This window comes from Ptychodera flava, chromosome 19, assembly GCF_041260155.1.
Source record: "Ptychodera flava strain L36383 chromosome 19, AS_Pfla_20210202, whole genome shotgun sequence".
Classification (NCBI taxonomy): domain Eukaryota; kingdom Metazoa; phylum Hemichordata; class Enteropneusta; family Ptychoderidae; genus Ptychodera; species Ptychodera flava.
Window position 1 is genome coordinate 20,136,099 of NC_091946.1, and position 25,273 is coordinate 20,161,371.

The 25,273-nt window shown below is 36.1% G+C and overlaps 1 protein-coding gene across 7 annotated transcripts in view; it reads right to left on the reverse strand.

Annotated features, from left to right (window-relative positions):
• Window positions 1-25,273, reverse strand: part of LOC139118843 (diacylglycerol kinase delta-like) — a 165,841-nt gene that overhangs the window by 39,782 nt on the left and 100,786 nt on the right. For 3 of the 7 annotated variants that reach the window (XM_070682343.1, XM_070682340.1, XM_070682342.1), the window contains exon 4: window positions 814-894. In XM_070682343.1, the coding sequence (XP_070538444.1) occupies window positions 814-894 (81 nt within the window). Of the gene's footprint in view, window positions 1-813; window positions 895-1,053; window positions 1,163-4,203; window positions 4,276-23,209; window positions 23,446-25,273 lie in introns of those variants that run through there. The other 4 variants (XM_070682346.1, XM_070682344.1, XM_070682347.1 and 1 more) reach the window with 3 other exon arrangements.

Below are 25,273 nucleotides of genomic sequence, written 5' to 3' on the forward strand. Positions count from 1 at the left end.
TGTTTGCATCGAACATCTATCTTTTATTGCGTAAATAATTCAGCGAGAGAGCGCAGAAAGTCTACACGTGACTTACTTATGAATAAGACAGCAGGAACACTTCTAAATAATTAAGAAACTCTAATGTCAGCTGTGCACATGAAGAGTTGTATCGCAGTGTGTTGAATATTTTAATTTCTTAAATTTGAAAACAGCTTTTACCACAAATAATGTCTCAAAATCGTGCAAAACGTTTACGTTTACAAAAATGGAGATACATACTGTCACTCAATATCCAATTTCTTGCTTCAACGGTTTTTCTAGAAAGTAATTTTTTCTGCATCGCCCTTCATATGATTAATTTTTAATGATTTTTCTTTCAGAACCAGTTAATGACTTTGGCATTTGTTGTACGTAAAGGGTAAGTATGCTGCATGATTTAAAGCTGAGAAAATTTGTAAAATGGACAGAAAAAGTGCCAGATATCTTAATCCTACAGCGATAAATTGATCTTCCTGGGTTGAATTTACAGAAAATTATAACCAAATAATCATAACCATAAAGTTATATTATTAATCATGAAATTGCTACAAAGATGAAAAAGCATTGTCATGTTGCTTCTCTTCCATGCACAAAGATTGGTGTCATTTTCAAAAAAAAATTTACAGGATAAATGTTTTCAGGTAAAACTGTAGCAGTGAAAATATCAACATTGAACTCTCTCTCACCCTGTTTCATTGTCTGATGGTCCATCTCTACCACTGAAATTGATTGGATTTGGTCCGTACCATGACTATAAAAGGGTATACAGAAATAACGTCTGTGGATACTTACTGTAAAACTATTGTTGAAGTTTTTTATACTTCTTTCAGCGACGCTGAACTCATTCAGGTCAACTTCATCAAAAATTGGCGACTGCAATGAAAGAAGACGACGATGATAAGTACTGAGATTAAATTCAAATATTACAGACTTCGAAAGTTTGATCTTCCATCGCCAAAGCCCCGCATAGTCAACATTCTTCACACTGAATTCAGTCAGCCTGCACTGTAGACAGTCATATGTCGAACATACCTGACACTAAAATGCCCAGGACAATATGATGTCTGTTCCATTTTACAGCATACCGTACCGTTACGACAATCAGTGTTTGAACAAGATCTGTATACCAGCAGAGTTTTCATGACAATTAAATAAAAAGAAAAATCACATGGCTTTTATTACTTCCTGTGTCTTTTTAAAGGATTTATAGTTAAAGTGGATGACGTACGGTATAAACCAAAAAAAAATTGTGGGCGTTTCTGTAGTGGAGTGGATGACCTTATAAATCAGTAATATAGTAAAACATGTGTCGTGTGAGTCAAACCAACTGTCCAGAATAGTTCATTCGTGCACTCATATTACCTCAATGCAGTACGTACATGTACCATCAACAATGCAATACACTGTCTCAAATACTAAAATCACTTTCAAAACGGTTTTGTTACGATTGTTGTCCAGGAAAACACTGGACCGATCTTTTTCTCAGAATTACACTGTTACAGACAACCTTAGAGATTTTACAATGTGGGTATTGACTGATCACTTTGGTGACCTCTGACAGGACGACGGCAGATTTCTTTCCCACGATGCTGATACTGATCTGAACGTAAGATTGATGAATGCGTGGTGGAAATAGCATCTTTGATTTCGAAGTGAAAGCGTGTATCTTCAGTAATGTGATCCATGACTGAAATGTGTCTTGTGTAATCTTTGAAATGATACCATCAATGGTAAATGTATTCATTACATATAAGGCGGTGTCTATGATATTATTGGCAAGGTTTCACCCTGTCAACCCTGAGTCCCAGTTAAGAAATCCAACTTTGCTATAGAAAATAATAAGGTTGGGTCGAACCATTGTGGTGAAAGGTTTTTAAATAAACTTTTTTCAAAGCTTGATGCCCCTGAACACAAACTCCCTTTTTACCATATCACACTCCTGGTTCAAATCTGCTAGCATATATTTATTTACAAAGGTCTGTTTTCACTTCTCTCAACAAATTAATTTTGGTGCCGAGATTTTAATCAGAAGAAATAATTAACAAACGCCACTGGCACAAAAGCAGAAATTCCATAGAGTTTGTTTATGATAACTCTTCAATATAAGCTCATGCACTATGGTGACAATCTTGTATTTAATACCACAAGTTGTTTTTTCTACGGTGTCTAGCTTACATGTACATATGATCGCTTTGGAATGCTGGGTAAAAAAAAATGAAATCAAATTTCCCTAAGAGAAATTTACACATTTAATGGTCCTCGCTGCGGAGATCAAACGACAGCTGCAGTATCTATTACCAGTGGGAGATTGCAAATCACACTCTAAATCAAATTCTTTAACTACAATGGCAAGCTGTTCCTTTGATAACCATCTGTGCATCAGATGGCTTTTCTTAGAATTGAAAGTAAATTTTGATCGGCAGGGGAAAATTCTCTGTAAATTGGCCAGTTTTCTGTTCAGATCAGCTTCATTTACATGTTAGCGTGTGTGAGAGACTGGAATCCAAGTATAGTGGAATTGATTTCAGTAAAATGAGTTCTTTGCATCGTGACAGCTCATTTGTTGGCTCTTCCCCTCATTTGTCACCCTAGAAAATTATTTCGGCATTTCTTGAAGGAAAACTCAAATATCAAAGTCATTTTTAGCGGCTGTACAATTATGGTATGATGAATTCTTTGCATGATCTTGGCATTGAAATGGAGAGAAATACTTGAAAATTCACTGAAGTTCCAGTAGTTTTTTAACGCTTTTGGTACTGTGGTGAATAGTTTGGAAAGCAAAACGATATTTTTGCTGTCAGTATGTAACGGCTGATTGATTTGATATACTGACAAAAATAAATTTACAGGAACTTCACCCATGGTATATTTTGTCCAAATATCTCTTGAATCTGGTTTTACTGTCTTCTAACATATTGGTATCAGCAAAATAAACTATCCTATGAAAATAAATCCTGACTTTTATGACAAGAAATTTTATGGCAACTTTACAAGCATTATAGCAATAACAGTAATATCAATCGATAAACGCTATATGAGCGACATCCCCATGCAAAACTGGATCAAACCAGAATAAACTTGATTAAACTGGATTAAACAAGACAAAACCCGATCAAACTGGACTAAACCAGACAAAACTGAACTAAACCGGACTAAAGTGGAATAAACTGGAATAAATTTGATCAAACAAGACTGAACAGTGAACGAGACAAAACATAGCCATAGAGGGAGACAATTCATTTGTTAGAATGGATGACATTGTTCATTAACATTAACAACGTTGATTGTATGTCAGGCTGGGGCTTTCAGACCCTGATTGTTTCCGGCATGGATGGAGAGAGTGGGAGTACTGCATTTTTTTTCTATTTTCCATATTTTTGACCTTTCATAAGCAAGGTTTGGTAACGGTATAAATCAATAACCATTTTTCCCATGACTACTTGCAGACTAGACATCTGCACATTGAAAAGGGAGAACAAATTAAGGGCTGCGTGATGCTTCTGTCTACTAGCCACTCTCTTTACATTTTCTATTTTAAACACCTACGTGCTTAAAGTGCAGTGTGTCGGGATTATAGAATACTGGGAAGAGTGTCACTGTACATCTATGTATCTGACAGCTGTGATGGGTGACTAGATGGGGGTGCAATCACCATGGCGTGAGAACTATATGATATCTGATGAGGATGAGTCTGAATTCATAAAGAGTAACAATTACATTACAAAGATGGAACTGAACACTTTCCAAAGGTGTAGAAAAAAAAAATGTTGTACACTACTCAGCTTTTACTGAAAGAGTAGAATATACAAATATATATCTATTGCCACAGTGTATGTATGTATGTATGTGTGTATGAGTATGTATGTGAGTATGTATGTATGTATGTATATATGTATGTATGTAGGTAGGTAGGTAGAGATATACCGGTATGCATGCATGTATGGAGCATGCATGCATGAAGTATATGTGAGTGTGTGTGTGTGGTTTTTTTTGTGTGTGTATATATGTATGTATGTATGTATGTGTATATAAGTGTATATAAATGTTGAAAATATATGTATCAATGTATATATATATTGTGTATATGTATGTATCAAATGAATATGCATGTCTGTATGTCACTATGTGTATACATAATGTCGAGGCATATGTAAGCCAAGGTGATGAAGACACAAGGTTTACCTGACTAGTCACCACTGCAATCGATGCACGATTCACAGTTGTTGGATCTCCGACACTGCTGAGGCGAATGTGCCAATGGGTAAAGTGGCGTGCATGTATGAAAGAGTTGGGTCCAATGATACTGCCTCATTTGCATAACAATTGAATACACCGCCTACGCAACCGACCCTCACCATCAGGTTTCACAACAGCTGACAGCGCCGTGTTTCCACAACGTAGAGAGTCAATCAAAACTCACATGGGGCTAAATCTTATTTATCTATAGACACCGCAACGCAACCTCGCTCCTCTCTGAGTACACAGTATTTTAAATAACGATATTTATATACTGCAACATCTGTCATTTCTACGTGAATACATTGGAGTTGTGTGAGCCTGTCAATGTACGCCCTCAAACACCACTTATCTTGTTACCATAGCACTCAATTGTATTTATTTCTTACACAGAATACAATTACAAAGATAAAAATAGACTTCCTCTGTTTAAGCACTATTCTTTTTTTTATAATTGCTGCCATAAATTAAATTGCTCATAGAACTGATGACACACAAGAACAAGGTACAAATTGCTCGACATAAATTATTCAAAGAGTGGCTGACGAAGCAAAAAACAAATAGGATATCACAGAGGTATATTTGACTCGTTCATTTGAATGCCTGTTAAATTTTTGTTGTACTACAGCATCTGCAGTGTGTAATTGCTCCTTTCATTATGTGATGCAGTCACACCACGTCTCCTGTACGTATGTGAGCACATTTCTTTTCCGCAACAAGGCCATTATTGCTGATTTCTCAATAATCGTACTATCTACAAGGCCTGGGAAAAATACTTCTTTTATGTTCAATCGCTGAATACATGAAGCTATTTGAACATTAAGTAGACCTTCAGTAAATTTCATCTTTTTACACCTTATTTCCTTCTCCAGAGGCCTACCTTTGACACAGAAAATAATAATTTTGTACTAAGAAAAGGTGACCATGGGACAGAACAATGATAGGCAAATGCAAATAAATATACACAAGGAGATGCAAGTACAGCTAGTAAAGGACAAAAGTGCAAGTAGAATATGAATTAGAAAATTTGGCGGCACTGCAGAAGACTTGACCCAAACTGAACACATTTACCAATCAACATGATCCTAGGGGGTCCAGTTGCGTAAAAATACTATGTGTGGGCCACTTATTTGTTTTCATGGTGAAAATGTTGGGCCAGATGTTACTATGGTGCCCCCAAATTTTCAAAGAGGAGTTTCTAAAATATTGAATTTAGGAATTCTGTTTCAGACTTCAAAGTTGCTATTGATTTCTCCTACATCTCAGCTAATTGAGAATGCATTTGACCGTGATCTTCAAATATCCTGGAATCCCTCGAGGGACGAAGAAAGGTAAAAAATACAATGATTAAAATTTTGCTTATGCCTGAAGAAGCACTTCACTGACGTAGGAAATTATTGTTTTGCATATAAATAATGCAAAGACACCGGAATGACCAAAGGCTGTATCAGATTAACCACAAACACTTGTCTTTGTTGGTTATGTCAGAAACACGTACATTTGTGAACTGGTTTATCTCGGTTGAAAACGAAAAATCTCAGCAAACATGTGTAATCATGAACTCATTATATATATATATATTGTAAGACTGTCACAGTAATTCCCTAGATAAGCCACTGTCATGTTTAATAACAAAGAATGCACATTTGTGACGTTTTTTTTTTTCTTGACGTCTAAATTTTTAGAAAGAATTCTTTCTCACTAGAATGACGCTGTAATCTTCATATTCTGATTGTAAATTCTGTCAAGAATCGTGTGTAAAAATATCTAAGTGTACAGGATTTCATCAGAGCCATCTACTGTGAGAAAATTATTCATGAATTACCTTGGCGTGTTTTGATTGCCTACTCAAAAGCTGAACATTCAAGTAAACATCACTGTTGAGCATGGTTCAGCCTTAATTTGACGACGAGGAACATTTCCCCTTATCTCTTCTCACGAGGATTGCCTGTGACTTTCATCCTTTGAAATAAATTTTTTATTCAAAATGTCCACCTCACTGCTATCAGAGGTCAGTTTTACTTTAATACAAGGTTATGCACCACCATTAACAATTCAGTACTGGCTTCCCTAAGATGCATAATTCATTATTCTTAAACACAGCAATGAAGGACACTCTTTTTGCATTAAACATATACCTACGGTAAGTGAACTGTGTTGATAAAACCTTAAACATTGATTTGAGAATGACTTTTAATGCACTAAACAATCCATTTAATGCACTAAACAATCCCATGTATCAGAAATCTTTTTTTGTACAGTTTGTATACAATTATTTCATTTTACTTTTTATGTATTACACAAGCAGACACACATACATCATAACTACATGCATGCATGCATGCATGAATGCATGCATGCATGCATACATACATACATACATACACACACACACACACACACACACACACACACACACACATACATACATACATACATACATACATACATAAATATATACATACATACATACATACATACATACATACATATTTACTTCATGGATATATACCAACTGCGAGAAAATCTCATGTAAACAAAAACTAATTTAATCTCACTGTGTCCAATTAACAATAAGGCCACAGCGGTGTTTCCTCTGTGTGCCAACGCAGCGCACCAATCCAACAGGGAACCAAGCAAGAATATACATGTTGAGAAGGTCCTTCAAGGATATTGATTCTTCAAAGGATATTGAAGCAGGCCTTTGCTGGTACTAGAACAATTGAAGACTTACGTCGTGTTTTTCCAAGTTTTCTCTCACAAAGGGGAATGTCCCCTCTACTTGAAAATTTTTGTGGGATTTTGCTCTGGTTGGGGGGATTATAAATTATGCAAATTTACAATATGCAAATTGAGCTTTTCAGGGTATTAGCAAGTTATGTTAAAGTTTGGGTCAAATATCAAATTAAAGACAGTCTCCTGTTTCTTGCTCTTATCCAAATATATTAGAAGCTTACACAAATTATTCATACTTCATTCAGATAAGGTAAATTCACTCACAATTTTGTTATCTGTATGCAAACTCCAGTTGCAAATAGGTAGCAAGTTATGTGATTTCACTGTGGCTATAGGCAGATGTGAATTTGCATGTTTAAGGGAGGATTCACACAATTGCACTCTCTGCAGAAAATACAGAGGCAGAACCCAATGTTTTTCTGAGAGGAAAAAAGCTCAACCTTTATCTCTGCATACAGCACTCAATGTAGATGTGAGCAATGTATTCGATGTATATATATCTATATATTCACGGTGAACATCAATGTGCTGACAAATCATGGTAAATTAATCGTAGTTCTTGGTCAGAGTGTGTTGAATTTTCATACACTTTCCTATCATAATAAGTATTTCTCCACAAATTGTACAGAGATAACATCAAGATGTAGACAACTGCCTGGAGCCTTGATGTCAACTTTTGATTTCCCTGAAGATCAACTTTCTTGACAATTTTGTCTGAGAAACTTTCAGCCAGTGAAGCTTGTTCGCTGTATGAGTGGCACTGTCATATATTCAAAAGTGCTCTAGAAATATTCCTTTGTTGATATTGGAACCACGGTTGCTGCATATTTCACACATACACTTGGCGCAAGGAGAGTGCGATCTGCAGAAAACAGGTGATCAATAGTTCATCAGGGCAAATAAAGATGTGGGCAGACAAGTGCCATATAAGTTTCTTAATTTTCCAACGTTACAGTACCGGTAGAATGAATGCACTTGAAGTTCATATACATTCATGAGCTAGGGAATCACATGAGACATCAACAACCGTGAAAGACAGTGTAACGACATGTCACAAAAAGTGAAAACACTCGCTGTTAACACGTTCCGTAAAATTTCGTTGTGTCAATCAAAACTGTATCCACCAACTAAACTCAGAGCTCAAACATAAACGTAACCTGAACAATTTAAGTTGACAGGAAAATGTATAAGTGATTAAACTGGTAAAGTAGAGAGTGGAAAAATACACGCAGATATCATTGTCAAAATTCTAGTCACCTCTACAGTGCATCTAGCAGATGTCCCTTGAATAATTGGTGAACCATGCTTCCTATAATAGGCTTGTACAAATTGAGTGAAGTGTGGGTTACGTAGGAAATGACTGACGCATTCTGCTGACAAATGATGTACAACGATATCGTGTGGGTGCTTCAGTGCCACTTACAGGAATAACTGGGTATTACTGTCCACACTTTGCAAGTAGCACCGGATGTTCTGCACAAGCTTTTAACAGCAAATGACAGGATAACCCACGGAGCGTGTGAGCAGGATCTTGTTCTATTCGTAGAGTTATGGAGAAACCTTCCGCCTACTGCCCCTCAAACACACCTGAATTACCTTCACAATATTGAGCAAGTGACATTTTCCGTGTCGTGATAGCTTTTTAATTTCGGAGGTGACGGACGGAAAAGGCTAAATGTCAAAGATAATCCTTGGACTTCTGCTTACACTATAATGGCTCAAGTACTTGACCACTAACATGCACACATATACTTTCAGCTAATAACACTGCCGTCTTTTGTAAAAACAGAACAGGGTCTTTTGCAGACTAAACATATAAACCACCAATGTCAAAAATTTGTAAAATTATCCAAGTGAGCAAAGCAATGTAGACATCCAGTTGAATTATATTATTCCTAAAGTTTGACAATTATATATACATCATTTACCGCACATGTATCAGAAGGAACATGGCAGACGATCTGGGCAGGATGGTTCACAACCATACGTGGCTCAGACTTATAGAAACTTTCTCTTCTATTATATTCATTATATTTTGCAAAACATTGATTCAGCAACCTGTGAATTCTAACATTGTGGTGACAACCTTGCATTGATTGAACAGTGAAAGATTGAGAATATCCTCAGGACAAACCAATTTCTATTGTTTCCATCTATCCTCTTGTCAAAGGCTCTTCTTTCCTACATAAGTCATATTGTTTTTGAGAGCTGTATAAGAATATGCTGCCGATTGTTAGTGTGATAAAAAAGACATTGCGTGAAACAATTCCACTGTTAAACATTTGTGTGTGAGCTGCATGTCTGGGGGGCAAAGGATGTGCTGACACCTACATAGTACAACAATGACATCATTTGGTGAACAGGAATATATCGATCTACTGTTGAAAACAATCGTCTTGACTTACAAATATTCTTGTTTCTTTTTTTAAGATGTATGCCATTGAAAGAAGGGGTGGAGACACATATTATCCACTGAATCTGTATCATTTCACAATGCACAAAGCCATCTATGGTCACTATTAGGGTCGAATATTGTTTTGACTGAGGAATTTGGCTCTCGAAAAATGTGTAGAAAATGGCCGACTTTGTCCCTTTATGTACGGTCAAATTCCTTACAACAGTGTGATCGAACCCATCTATTAGGCAGTGGAATTACTAGAGTTTAAATGAGTGTGCCAATTGCATCTTTTTAAATTGCAATCTTTTTCACTAAGCCACCTCAACACTCATCACAAAATGAATGTGTTGATTTGACCATAAATTAAAAGACCGAACACTTTGAAAAGATAACACATAGCACATTAGATATACATAGGTTCCACACTGTACCTTAATTATTAAGGCCCTCGAATTTTTTTAACTTGTCACTTCACACAGATGCATGTGGAACACCTGAGAAAACTTTCAAGGAGATGAACTTGAAGTGATCACAGTCACGCATGACATTTACCACTAATGTTCTTAAGTGTGTTGAACTTGATATAGTATGCTAAATTTGCCGAGTTATTATTTCGACAATGAAATACCAAATGTTAAAAAGGTGTTTTGGTCATGTCATGAAGGACACGTCTGACGTATATTTCTACTTGAAATCAGCCGCTCTCTAAGAACGCAGCATGCAATCACAACAGGAAAACAGCAAGCACTGATCATGATCAGGTCCCCTGTGGCACATACACAGATTATGATCAAATCCCCCTCTTGAAGTAAAGTTCATATTCCTGTACTCCCATAAAAAAACAGATTGATTTTGAACACGGAAATGTAACTAACAAACTTGGTGTGATCTCCTCAACACTGAAGGAAGTATTTCCACAATAATGTCCTATGTTTATTATTTTGTGTGTTAATTTGACCAGAGATACAATTAGCTGGTACTTCTGCAAGGAAGACCAGTGAATGAATGGCAATCTTGAACATTAACGTTATCTTCAGAATTTTAAGCCTCTGTTTTCTCTAAACTTTAAAGTTTGTGAGGAAATGGACTTAATTTATCACTTTTGAGGGTTCCACTATGGTCTGATGTATTCCCTATTTAATATCCACTGATAGAGTGTACCATTCTACATATGAACACATCAGCATTCTGTGATAGCCATTCACTGTTCACTTTATAACACTCACATGAGTTGCAAAACAGAAATACAAAATGACAAAAAAATGAATTGATGAGATTAGAAATCATGCTCTGTACCATTTGATGCTTCAAGGATGACATCAATAACGTTGCCGGTGAGATAGCCATGGAGCTGCCATGCCCACCACTGGTTGAACATGCAAATTAGCCATCCTTCGTTGGATGAACGATCATAAAAGTGGGAGGTAATCATAAACACATGCAAAGACTATCATAGCAGCTGAGCTGTCATGAAAATATTTACCTTGCACCAAAACACGGAGCCATGGGTGGCATTTTCATTTTTCTGAGCACACGTTTATATACAGGAACTGCGGCAGTGTGTGTTCTGTGTATATTATACACGCTGAGGGCAAAGCATTACATGAGCCAGTGGAATGCATGTCTGTACACTGGTGGCCTACAAAGACGTCACATCACATCACGTACCGGGCATTACTTCCCACTCAGAGAAAATAAAACAACCTCATGCCCTGACCTGGAAATTGAGTTCATAAATTCCTGAGCTTGGTGATCACGCGGCAAGCTATATTCACTATAACCCAGTGCTTTGATTGGAATATTTATGCCAAATGGGTTTATTTTAGAACGGGATGTCAGATATTTTTCATATATTTATACACTTGTTATTTTGGAAATTTAAACTAAAGAGACAGTTCTGAAATTTGAACAAATTCCAAAGATTAACCCTTTGAGTGCTGTAATTTTTTCCCAGCAAAATTTGAATTCAACATTTTTCCAATTTTTATGAAGTTTTCTGTAAATTTTTTGATAATTTTGGACCAAATGGACATAACAATTTCATTGGCTACAGTATTTTTATCAAAATTTTGGCAAAAATCTGAAAAAACCAACTGGGGTACATTTTATAATAGCAACAAAATTTGACTTTGGCGCTCAAAGGGTTAAATTAACGCACATGATAACATTCTGCAACAGTGTACTGCGTATGCTTATAACATTGTGTGTTTCATAATATGTGTTTCAATCATCTCATGTTTACAATACACTCAAACATCAAATATGAACTACGGCAACAAATACTTGGTATCTTTACCTTATTCCAACAGCATCGTCTTTCCATCCAAAGTTTGCGCTTCCCTTTCAATTAAACAACTGCAGATTAATTGCACAGATGATTTGGAACATGCTGGGGCTGTCAGCAGTTAAACACTGACAAAAGGCCACTGACTGTTCAAGAATCAGATGTAATAACCGACAACTGTGAACGACACAAATTACTCACGATGACAGCAAAGGCTGGAAAAATGCACTGCGTCACTGTAGTCAATTGTACATCTATCACAGATGGAAGAATAAAAATACTCGGCTTCCACTGAATAAAGTCGGCACACTTTGAACTTATTTATAATTCGCATGATCTTTTGAAGACACAATACTCTTCAAAGCCGAGATCAACACAGCTATAATTCACTGCACATTCTTTGTAATCAAAATATAATCAAAATATAAATACCACATTAAGTATTTCAAATTTCACAAAAATACAAAGTACATTGTTCAAATACCACTCTAGATACAACAAATCCGATACTTGGACAGCATTTTTTTTTCAAGAGTTAGCTGCAAAGTGAAGAGCCCTTTCAAAATTGCGCTAGAGTAACAAAGTAGGCCATCGGGCACCAGGAGAGAGACAACAAGAGATTTTTCATCCATGCTGTTCACCACAGTTCTACAGTTGACAGGCTAATCTACATTATATTCAGTGTACCACATGATCTTTTCAAAATGTTTTTTTCAAAATCAAAGACAGAGAAATTGCTCAGGCAGAAAATGACAGCACTTACGGATGCCAGCGGTTCGTCAGCATCCAACCTATCAAAACCCCGTAAATCAAAAAAACTAACATTAGGAAGGCTTGAGATTAATAAAATTGTGTAATATCTGTCCTCTTCAACATCCACTGAAGAGATTCATCGCTTTTTTTTTGGAAAGATTGATGGATGATTATATGGTTACTTTGGGAAACTGAAAGGTACGGTCACTGTGGCTACTGATGGCATGGTTACCATGGTTATTGATGGAATGTGTTGCTAGGTAACTGGCACAATTGTTGTCAAGGTCATTAATATCTGCCATCACAAGGCAATTGCAGTAATGAATTATTTTGTCCACTCAAAAGGTAATATTTACTCTCCATTTTATCATTTTTCATAATTTTTCATTTTCCCATTTCCATTTTCCCTGTATCAAATTATTTACAGGTGGGTGGGATCTCTCTAATTGTGAGTGGCTCATTAAATTTACAAATAATTAGTCCTAATTACAATAACAGCAAAGACATCTCTATTTTAATTATCAGAATCATTAATTACCTTATTACATCATACAAGCATCTGCCGATTACCGTCTCTGCAATTTCGTTAATCAATAAACAAGTTCATCTATCCATATGTATGTCTATCCATTTGTCAGCTAATTTCTATACCTTTGAACTCTCTCCATTAATTTCTGTACTTGCACAGGGCATACCTCAACTGTCTTGATCTCTCAAACATGATATATGGGATTGCTTTGACATCAATGGGGTCATTAATAGGTTCAGAGTTGCGGGCTTTTGAAATTATACTTACTGTATTGCCAAACTTTTTTTTTGTATTTCAGAAATGATTTGTCCGTCGGTTCTTGGCAGCTGCAGTATGCCGAGCGGTTGGTTTAATGATGACTAAGCAGGCCCCGCTTAACATGTTAATACCTTGGTGATGCAAGTCTTGTCAAATACAGGTACTGGTGTACCAGTGCAATGTCTGTACTTTGTCGTGTCTTCTAATACTAGCTTGGATGAGAATGTTGGTATCTGTACTGGCTGCTTTTTGTGGTTGCGGGTACATCCGATGACGACAAACAGGTGTGTTGCATAATCTAGTACTGTATATGTTTGGAACTCAAAACTACGTAGTTCTGTGTTCAGAACGGGTAGGGGTTGGCTGCCTAAACACAAGACTAGTTTTAATACCGGTAGACACAACGTGAGAGGAAAGTGCTGATGACGGATGACTAAGCATTTCCCTGTCAGGTGTGACACACATGCAGGGTAGGATAAATCATTTTGCAAAGAAAGGTAAAAAACAAAGATCAACATGTGAAAAAAGTCAGAAACTTTGTCTTTAAAAAGTAATACTTCAAAAAGATGAGGAAATCTCAAAGCAAAGACATACGAATATTGGACCATCGCACAGCACTCTCTTTTTTGTCTGGACAATGAAATATTCCAAAAGCGTCACACGACACACACACACACACACACACGGAGGGCTGCAGTCATTACATTAACAGAACTCTGAGCACTTCAGATTATCTGAGTAAATTAAGAAAGTATCCTCCAGAGTGCGTCAATTCAATCTCCTGTTTGGATTTTGGCTTTGGATAGTCTTACAGCAGGGCTAATGGGGATCCCGTGTCAGAAAATGACTCCCAGGTGTCAAGACTGCAGATGTCCTAGTCTGTAGAATGCTGCTATGGAGAATAACAAAGAGTCTGTGTCCGACTTTATTGCATCAATAGCTAAATTTTTCCAGGTCGTGAATGACACAAGTTTTGCTGGATTAATTATACATAGTTTGCTCTGTGAGAATCAGTCTTACATTATAACTGCTTCTTGTTTTGTTTTGTTTTCATAACCCCAGCATAGCCAATCAAAATTTGGAATTAAATAAATATCAGTTAAAAAATTTCTTCCATATGATTATGAATATTAAATATATAAAATTGTAGACATGAAAATATATGTCCATCTTTGAGTCGTGAAGGCAAATCTTAAATTCAGCCATTCAAAGTTTGTATGTATGCCATTAAGGTACCATTGGTGTTAACAGGAAAGTTAGACGGACATTAATCAACCGAACAGGTCAACTTATTGTCAGTGAGAAGCTATTTACAGGCTTTTCTCTATCCAGCTATTAAATTTGTCTCAGAAAAAACACTCACCTACTTTATTCGTTTCAATATCCGGCTTTAGAAGTGTTCTAAAATGCCGGGGATGTAGATTGAGACAAACATATCCGGACCAGGTTTCATCCTGAACGGCTTCCTTAACACTTTCCCCAATGTTGGCATTTATCTCTCCAATCAAAACCTTATACTTGTATATTGGTGAATGATATGTTTCACAATATAATTCAGCTGCTTCTGTTACCAAATCAGCAACAATTCACTTACTGTTCATGTGTTATATATATATATATATATATATATATATATATATATATATATATATATATATATATATATATATATATATATATATATATATATATATATATATATATATATATATATATTATATATTATAGCCCAAACATGGGACTATGTGCCCGAGGGTAGGTGACCATTTGCCCGACGTAAGGAGGGCAAATGGTCTCCTGCCCCGAGGGTACATAGTCCCTTGTTTGGGCTATAATGTTTTTATTACATGCCTCTCTTACTCAGTTTGCACCAAAAATATTAACGTTTATTGGCAAATTATAGTCAAATGCTTTATTTTCATTTTAGACGAAAAACGGTTAAAAATAGAACGATTTTCATCATCGAATGGCGCATTGATATACTTAAACTACTGTTATGCGGTTTATCAATATTTTTATGCGAAATTTTCCAAAAAACGGATTTTCTGTGCAAAACATGAAATTTCAAGACTTTTACATCCAAAAGTTTTCAAGTTGAAAATAGTTCCGGTTCACTTTCAGTCCAGTGATGACTATGCGGCCCGCGACGTCATCGACGAGTTACCATTGAATCCTATGGAGCGCGCGACGTTCGATATACGAGGCATGTAATAAATATATATATATATATATATATATATATATATATATATATATATATATATATATATATATATATATATATATATATATATATATATATATATATAATCATCCTCTTAGGAAAGAAAGCCATACATGTATCATTTGACATTTGGTGTTTAAAATTAGGAAATACATGTATATGGTAGTTTCATGTCTTGAAGCAAAGCAGGGGTTGACATTTACATGATTTGAACATGTGACGTTTGAAACTTGCCACACAAAGAATAGTTAATAATACATAATAGTATTATTAACTTTTTATCAACATCATTCCACAAAAAAAAGGACAGCAATTGAGAGCCCATTGCCTAGCGGTGATCAAACTCAAAGGTCAAATTAGCTGCAGTAGAAAGTGTATGAAATACATGAAAGATTGATATTTTAATACATGGATTTTATATGCAATCCCTCTGCTGGTTTATAGCTCTGACCACATCCTTTAAGTAGCCTTGAGGCTTTTAAATGTCATGAAGAGTTCATCTCTAATACTGAACAATAGTCATAATCTTCATTTCATTAAAATCTTTGCAATGACAGTTCTGTACTAAATTGTTTTCAGTTTTTACATTGGAGTTACAAGTTTCCTAGCTGTTTAAATCAGGGTTGAAATACTTTTCAAGGGTGCTGTATTAAAGCTCACTTCCTTTAAGGTAGTATGCGCCTCAAATGTGAAAGACTTCAACTTTTTGCTCAAACTTTCCTCGATGAAACTTTCCACTTCTCTCTCACCAAATCAAGGAAAAAAACAAAAATCAGGTATCACTGTGCAAAGTTTGGTACTCAGAGAAACAAACTACTTAACATTTACTGGGACATTCAAAATGGCTGCCATCCATGTGTTGATAGCTCTACGGGAGCAAATTAAATTTTTGATTTTCACAAAACTAAGATGGTGAACAGTTTTCCTTCTCAAAGAGCTCCAAAATGAATCCCAACATATGGTAGACCAGAAAAGTATGCAAAAGTTTGAGAATCCAAATATTTGTCCCTGAGGTACATTCTACTGAAGTCACTACATACATTATTTTGAAATTCCTAAGTACAGGTTAGCTTTAATTTTCAGTGGAACGCCATCATTTCTTCATATAAAATTTTGAAATTTGTTGTATCTTGTGTTAAGTGTTCCTAATTCTCTTCTTGGATAATGCCATGCATTGAAACTCACTCAACATGTTTTCCTGGAAAACATGTCTGAATTTCTCACGGGAAGAACTGGAATGAGCTATCCTTCATCAACCAATCATCAAAGGTTGAGAGCCTTTCACTTAGCAACACCCAAAATGCCTCCGTGAATTTGTGTTGCCACAGATATCAGTACAGCGACACCATAGCAACACCATACAGTCAAAGCCATTTTTTCCTCTTATTTGTGTTTTTCGACGGCGAACAAAGATGGCTCGTGCTTCTCTTATTATGACACCTGTTTTCTGTTAATTATCTGGCAGGATATTATCAATTTCCGTCACAATGGCAGGTGTGATCTAGGCATATCTTCTTCTCTTTACACTGGCTAATGAACTGCTAATATGCAGGTATATAACTGTTTTGACAATCGAGCTCACGATTTGGCTAAGCTATAAAATGCCCTATTGTATTTTTATCCTGTGTCGTGTGGTTGAAGACGTGTATCTCGCTCATTAATGGCACTCTCACATAAAGATATTAAAGCAATTTTGGATTGAAGGCTATGAACAAAATAGGGTGAATTATATGGATTTGCGTCAACGTCATTCACCGTAAGAAGAGAAAACAACCTCCCTCCCTCCCTCCTCCCAAGCATTTACCCTAACTGTTCCTTTAGTCCTGATTTCATCTTTACCTTGACGGCCTGAAATCCCAAGCCAATTAGACGATTTTCAACAGCCACTCCGTCACAAGTGTGAAAAGACATTGCCACGGAAAAGAACTTTAATTTCAACAGACCCGAAGACTTGAGAAAGAAAGAAGTCATAAAGATTGCCTTCTTCTTTCAAAAATCATTGAGAGCCGTCTTTGAACACTGAAACATCCTGGTATGCGTTCTGAATGAAAATGTCATTCCTTTCATGGTGAAAACTTCTCTTTTCAAAAAGTAACCGATTTTCAAATCATCCAGTTACAAATGGGTCTGTCACATCAACTCATTTTTTTTCATTTTGTTATTTTTTTAATGCTAGCACTGACTACAATTTGCTTTGGTGGATTTAAGGTACTCATGCATTTTTAAATTCTGGGCAAACAGTGATGTCACATTTTAAAATTTGCGAAATCAGGATCGTAAAAATCTACCATAAAATATAAAGTCTGTGAATTAAGCAGTCCATCAGTGTCTCATTACCAAATAGGGCACTGATTGCAACTGTAGATTTTGTTACTTACTTTGAAAACACACGTGCAGCATCTGCAGCTGTCGATGGAAATTTGGAAAAAAAATTGCCTTTGTGCACCTGTCTGTATTACTGCAACTTGTGGTCTGATCCTTTGACATGTGATTTTTATAGTTTCAAGTTTCAATCACAAAATCGGTGATGCAAGTGAACCAACTTCATCATCCTCAGACACGATTTGCGAAAGTCTTGGTAAAAATCTTTTGGACAAATATTTATTTTTGCATATTAATATTGGGACTATGACATCATTACGTATCAGTCGTATTCAACCATTGGGATTTTCAGCACAGCATGGGTAATGGGAAGGGAACAGTCCTGCATAGCTTGTATACCTTTTAAAGCATGTCCTTCTTCCAATGCTACAATCATTAGCCAATTAGATATCAAAGATTTTCCCAGTGTAATGAAAGAATTAGTGTGACAACCGAACGAAACTGTAAACACAGGTCTCGAAGACCACAGAGAAGGATTTTTTTTTCGCGGACTTCACATCTGGACATTTTACCCTGATCTCTTGAATGAGAACTCGATGCAATCCTCTGGTACGTGTGGGTTATTTATCTATAATGGAGCACTGTTACAAATGTATATGCCCTGGATAACAAAATAGCATACAGATACTGCACCGGTAACTAGAATAATTTGTTCATCTAAACATTTTCATCAATGTACCTTCCAGTTTAACCCTTTCACCACAATGGTTTTGCCTAAACCCATCATTGTCAATGTTGATCTTGGACCTGTTTACAGGGAATTGGGGGGGGGAAGGGGGGAACACGTTAATTCGAAATTTTGAGCCTCGAGGACGGTCTGCAAAACACATTATCGTTCATGGTATGGTTTGAAATTTATGCCTTTTTCTTGTTCCATTGAAGTTTTTATGATATTCTAGAGTGCATCAAAAACTCAAGCTGGAATCACTCAAACATACTTCTTCATGCTACTTGTGTTTTATTTAGTACAGAACTTATCATTATCAAGTCATAAAATCGTCTGTGAGAAGTAAATTTAATGTATTCCACAGCGCTGATCACAATTTCAGGTTTGTTACTAAATACGCGCTGGACATTGGACACTACTGCTTGAAATTCAGACAAATTTTGATGTTGCATGTGTGGCTGTTGTTGCAGCTTGTAGTCTGAGCCATAAATTAGTGTGATTTTTAGTATCCATTGAAAACATGAGCAGGTTTTACTTATGTCATTCTTGTTGAAAATGTAGACAAATATTTATTTTTGCATACTAATGAAAAAAAAATGTTATTTGCATACAGCGCTATTGCTACAAAGAGATATTACAAGCTAGGAAAGTACACATTATGACTGTATACATCTGCTGAACCGGAGAAAACAGTTTGGGGAGAAATGTTTCCAAGAAACTGCCATTTGTAAACTTTTCTTCAGTATTAAACCAGCCCTAAGAGAAATTCGCCACAAATGTCATGGCAAATTTACAACAAGCCTTTTGGCTCAGTGAATAAATGCGAGACACAACCTTCCAAACTTTCACAGCTGCTGTTGCTATGGTTACGGCAGAGCCGGGGAGTTCCCAAACTGTGAGTTGACGTCAACATCGCCGTTGGATTCAGACTGACAGGAAGAGCCAATTCCGATGACATAACTTGGCACGGAAGGTGTATTATACGAGTTTGAGGCATAAGTTTGCCAGCAAGAGTATCAGATTGTCTCCCTGGAGAGAATCTTCCCTGGTTTAACCCTTTCATCATAAATAGTTTGGCTAAAACCCACAGTTATCAAGGCTGATTATGGATCTGTTCACTGGGAAACGGGGGTGGACAAATTTGAACTTTTATATACAGTCTGTCCTCCCTGAAGCTATTAGCTCAACACCTTCAGCCACAACTCCTCCACTGAAAAAGAAATTTAACCAGGAAGTATCTCCCGACACAAGTGATTCAACAGCCTCACGATGCAAGAAGCAGAATGATGTTATACTCACTATAAACCTTGTTGAAAAAGATACAAATTTATCCAATACCTGGGCTTAACCCTTTGAGCGGAAAAGCCAATTTTTGTCCCCTATATCAAAATATACGCCAGTCAATTTTTTTAACATTTTTGCTAAAATTTTGCTAAAAAACTGAAGCCAATAGAATGTGGTGTTCATTTGGTCCAAAATTGTCAAAAAAATTCCAGAAAGATTCACAAAAGTGGTAAAATCTTGCACACTATAATTTTGGTGCGAAAAATTGCAGCGCTCAAAGGGTTAATACAGCTGAGATTCTTGGAAGGGACAAAGAAAGTGCTGCTTATAAAGGTTCAAATGGCCATAATATATACATATAATACCAGGAGACTTAGCAGAAATATTTTTTTCTTGTCTCTTGAGCAACTTGCCAGGATATAAGACTTCCTATTCATTGCATGAGGCACGGGATGTAATATATATGTATACTCCAACAATCATTAATTTTGTGTTCGTGGAACATGGCAAATTACAAAGATCCACCATGCCCTGAAGGTGAATGAAGCTGATCAGAGTGGACGTCACTGTGTTCCACGCAAAATGCTAGAATGTAGGCTGATGAACGGATGTGATTTGCGAGGATGCTATGTTGCCGGGACGCTTGAAGGGAATGGATATTTATTTGAGTGCTAAAAATGGACTGGCCTGGTCAACTCGGAGATTAGCTTACTTCCTCTCCAATATTAACACTGGAAATGAAATTACGGTCTTGGCGGATAAGCGTTCAAAGTACTGTACACGACTAGCATTCAGAGAGAGTTTGGTTATAAAGTAGAAAATTTTTCAATTTTGTTATTTCTTTTATCATGCGTGGCTGGCAATATCCCAATTGCTACAATCTTCTATTTTACATGTCACCATAGCAACAGTCGACACATAAAAGACCATTGTTTTCCCCCCAGAGATGATATGTCAAGTCATGAAATAACCTTCATGACACAAGTAATGATCGTAGCATTGGTAGAAGAAACGCTTGTACCTTGGATATGAAAAATCCTTGAGTAACTCTGCTGTACATTAATGGGACAAATTGCATTATAATTGGACATTCCTTAAACAAACCATTCCTTTCCCTACGCTAATTGGGAGTCCGGGAGTACAATGCCATGTTCAAGACAAATTTGTGATCCGTAACCGGCAGCTAGGCTGCATCCAATGTCAGGCAGCATTACAGCACTGACCTCTTCTGTGTGACAGAACATCTGGAAATCACTGATATCCACATTTCTCCTTTGCTTTCCCAGTACATCCTGAACTCTATGACTGTACCGGATACACTGACTATAATCACTCTCCGAAATGTGAAAAGGACAGAAGATACAGAATTTAGCGTTTACCATGTGAAAGGGACACAGGCCCTGTGGTTCCATTCACATGTTTTTCATTTTTTAAACACAATGTCTTCCTCCAATGTACACCAGGGGAAGATCAATAAATTGCTCGGTTGTATTGGAGTTCAAAGAAAGTAACAATTGCCGCATTGCTGCAACGTCAAATTACATATCTGCACTAGTACTGATATTGGCTCCAATGTTGACACTACAACTGCTATTTACATGGTAAATATACACTAGGTCCTTTTATTAAAATATGTGCAAGCTGAATGCTGTGCGTTTCAACATACTAAGTGCAGTCAAAAATGAAAGTTGATATTTGGGTCAAAAACGCCAAAAACCAGTAATAGTGTTATCGTCACCTTTAAGTTTTTTTTACCTTAATTTCAAGTTCAAAGGTGCAACTTATAATTCAGTAGAGAGAGTTGATCATAAATGCGTTAAATGAGAACAAAGTCACAGAGAAAGATTGTGATAAGAACTATACGGTAGCATTCGGGGCAGAAAATGTATCATTTCAGTCAGTGTCGTAGCATTCGGGGCAGAAAATGTATCATTTCAGTCAGTGTCAATATATGAGGCAATTAACACTACGAAACGCTAGTATTCCAGATTGAATATTGGGATTATATACGGTTTCATTTGATCGACCGACAGATTGAAAAAAACACTGACATTTAACATTTATACCTCCTTTTGAGTTTTCTGCTCAGAGCCGTGTGGAAACTAATGTGGATTTAATATCATGACTTCATATTTAGGCTTTTATTTTTAGCTGTTCCTATGCAATTACAATCCCTCTGCTGGGTTTCTGACGTCGCAACCCCAGGGACAAAAAGGATTGCTTAAATAATTTCGACACTGGATAGCTTTCAACCCATTTATCTGTTTTTTCGCTGTGAACATAGGTCTAGCGATACTGATGTGAAAATGCTGGGATGAAACAAAAGGCTAAGAGAGAATGGAATGAAAAATGTTGGGAAAAATGTTCAAGACATGCTCTATAGAGCTACATGAAAATGGCAAAGGGTTAGCTGATATGTAGGACACACCTGATTGGCATAGACACTGTCATTCTGATCAGAATGAGTAAATCTGTGTTTGATAATATATTAACATCTTTACGCTCTCAATTACAATTGTGTATGTGTGTGTTGTGTATGTGTGTGTCTCTATATATGTTTATATATGACATACACATACATACATATATTATATATATATATATATATATATATATATATATATATATATATATATATATATATATATATATATATATATATATATATATATATATATATATATATATTTAAAAACTATCTACTGTTGATTGACCAATCAGAGTGCTCAATTCAGGGTGTTTTATCTACTCATAAAGCCTTGGTCACCAAATTCCAAGAAACGAATGACAGCGCCGTAGTAAAGTACTGTCCAATCAAAAGTGAACATGTCATATTCTGTAGACATCTGGTACGTTTTAATATTCAAATTTGGTAACACAGCGGAAACCAGCTGCAACACAAAATCTGCTGTGCCCTAGGGCATTTATATAATGTGCCCTAGGGCATTTATAGGATGTTCCATTACATTGGAAGGCTATTTCACAAATAAAAGTTTTAATTCATATCCTAAACATGTTACATTGACAAAGGGGACGGTTGACGTAAACACATTGAAAACGAAAATATATCAGTCAGGGGCGATAGTTTTTAAGTCGGATAAAACCCTCGTACTCGGGCTCTTCTGGTATATAAAGTCCAACCCTACGATAAAATGTCTCGGCCTGCGGCCTCGACATTTTATCGTTGGGTTGGACTTTATATACAAGAAGAGCCCTCGTACTCGGGCTTTATCCTATACATATACACATATAAACATACATATACATACATACACACATTCACACAAATACACATACTGGTAGATCAGATGAATGGACATTCATACAAACGACACTTACACACAGGTACACATAAATACAGATACAACATACAAAACATACACATACATACATACACACACACACATACATACATACATACATACACAAAACTTTACCTGTTTTGAGATGATCTGAACAATACCGAGATGTTACTTCTCGAGCAAATCTGCCAAACGGAATGGGTTAGCATCTGACAGCAGGTACAGAGCTGTACCTGCCTTGTAGCCAGAATCGAACGTCAGAGTTAGAGTAACGTGTGCATGCGTGAAACCAGTGTATCTATAACGTGACATCGATATCTCTCTGGGGAGATAGATGAAGCTTGTGATCAAACTTGGTTACCGTCACAACCAGCCACTGACTGTGCGATCAGAGGAATTAGACCAAACTACTATTTGTGATGGGGCTGAGGGGTACACTTGTGAAGTTGGACTGTTCCATTCATATCAAGAGGGGGTGGCAGGATGAAAAGAGATACCTAATACACACGTCCTATCCTTACGATCACTTTTTTCAAATACATCTTGTTGCAAATTTTTTCTGATGACATTTACTTAATTTTGTAACAACAGGAAAATTTCAATTTCCTAATTTCATTATCTATAAGTCATTGTATTCACTAATATTTCATCATGAAACAATGTCCCAACACAGCCATCTCATTCAACTACAATAATTGGAACTGAGTCTCCTCCAATTTGTCAAAATGTAATATTAATCTCAATACACCATTGCACATTGTTGCTTCTATCTTTCAATTATCACGCCTATCTTATCTGCATTCTTATTTTGTCTCTATTTTTAGATCACACTTAGTAAATTGCAACCACAGCATCCGGAAATTTTTTCCCGGAATTTATTTTTGTCAATGGGCTGAAACAAAGCAGGAAATGTTAACATCCAGATTGCTGGAATATGCACCTTATATAATTATTGAACACCATTTCAGTCATCGTATTTTCCTGGATGTAGAACTGTTTATGAAAAAAAAATTGATGTTTAAAAATACAAATAATAACACTCAAGAACCCAAATAGAACCATGTTTAGGCTATCTTCTGCTGGTCAATATTTCAGGAAAGAGGTTTGCCCTGAGCATTTCACCTATCACTTTTGGACTTATGTAATCTGTAACGTTCCTTCTAATTGTTTTGAACCACTGCATTTCATAGTATTTCACGTATTGACTCCCCTCTACCTACCAATTTTTGTACAGTCCTATTGTTTTCGACAGCAAAGTTGGACCTTGACAGGGCTAGGTGGGTGATGAAGTGTTGAAGTATGGTTGAATTATTTATTTTTCTATCAGACTGAAGAAAATATGAAATACCAATATTTAACTCTCTGTTGGCATTTACCGGTACAAGAAACAGATGGTGCAGTGTTCAGTCAACATTTCTAATGAAATCATGATTATTTTATTGGAAAATAAATGGATTAAAATTTTGTATTCATGTGGACAGCATGGATTAATTTTATAGTTCATTACTGTCCGAGTCAGCAAAAAAAAATATATCAAAATTTAATGCTGTCAACTTGGCAGAATGTATGAATCAGTACCAGACATTAATTTGTAATCAAGTAATGAAATTGCTACATTGATAAATTGTGACAAGGCCATTTCTGCTGTCTGTGTTTCAAATCTATGGATCTAATTGGTGTAATGATGAATTCTGACACATCCATTTGGCCACTTACTGTGATTTTTGTGACTTTAATTATGCTCTCTTTTCACAGTAATTTGCATTTTATTGTCACATATTTTCAATTCACAAAAGTAATTGGTGAATGGTGACTTTTGTCCCATAAGCAATGAAACCCTAATCTATCTGGCGACGTAACAAATTTTTCAAAAGTTTCATTGTTTCTTATTCAACTGGAAATGAAAATTTGAGAAAAAGAGTCTGTTTTCGTCATGGAGGAAATTGAACTATGCAAACCTAAGGTTGTTTCTGTGCAGAAAACTTTGTATAGAATATTTCCTTATTGCTTTGGGAACATTTAACCCTTTGAGCGCCAAAAGTCTATTTTTGTCCCCTTTATAAAATAAACCCCAGTCAATTTTGCTCAGATTTTTGCCACAAATTTTGAGAAAGAACTGTAGCAGATGTAATGTGATGTCCATTTGGTCCAAAATTATCAAGCAATTACAGAAAAATTCATAAAAATTGGTATAATTTT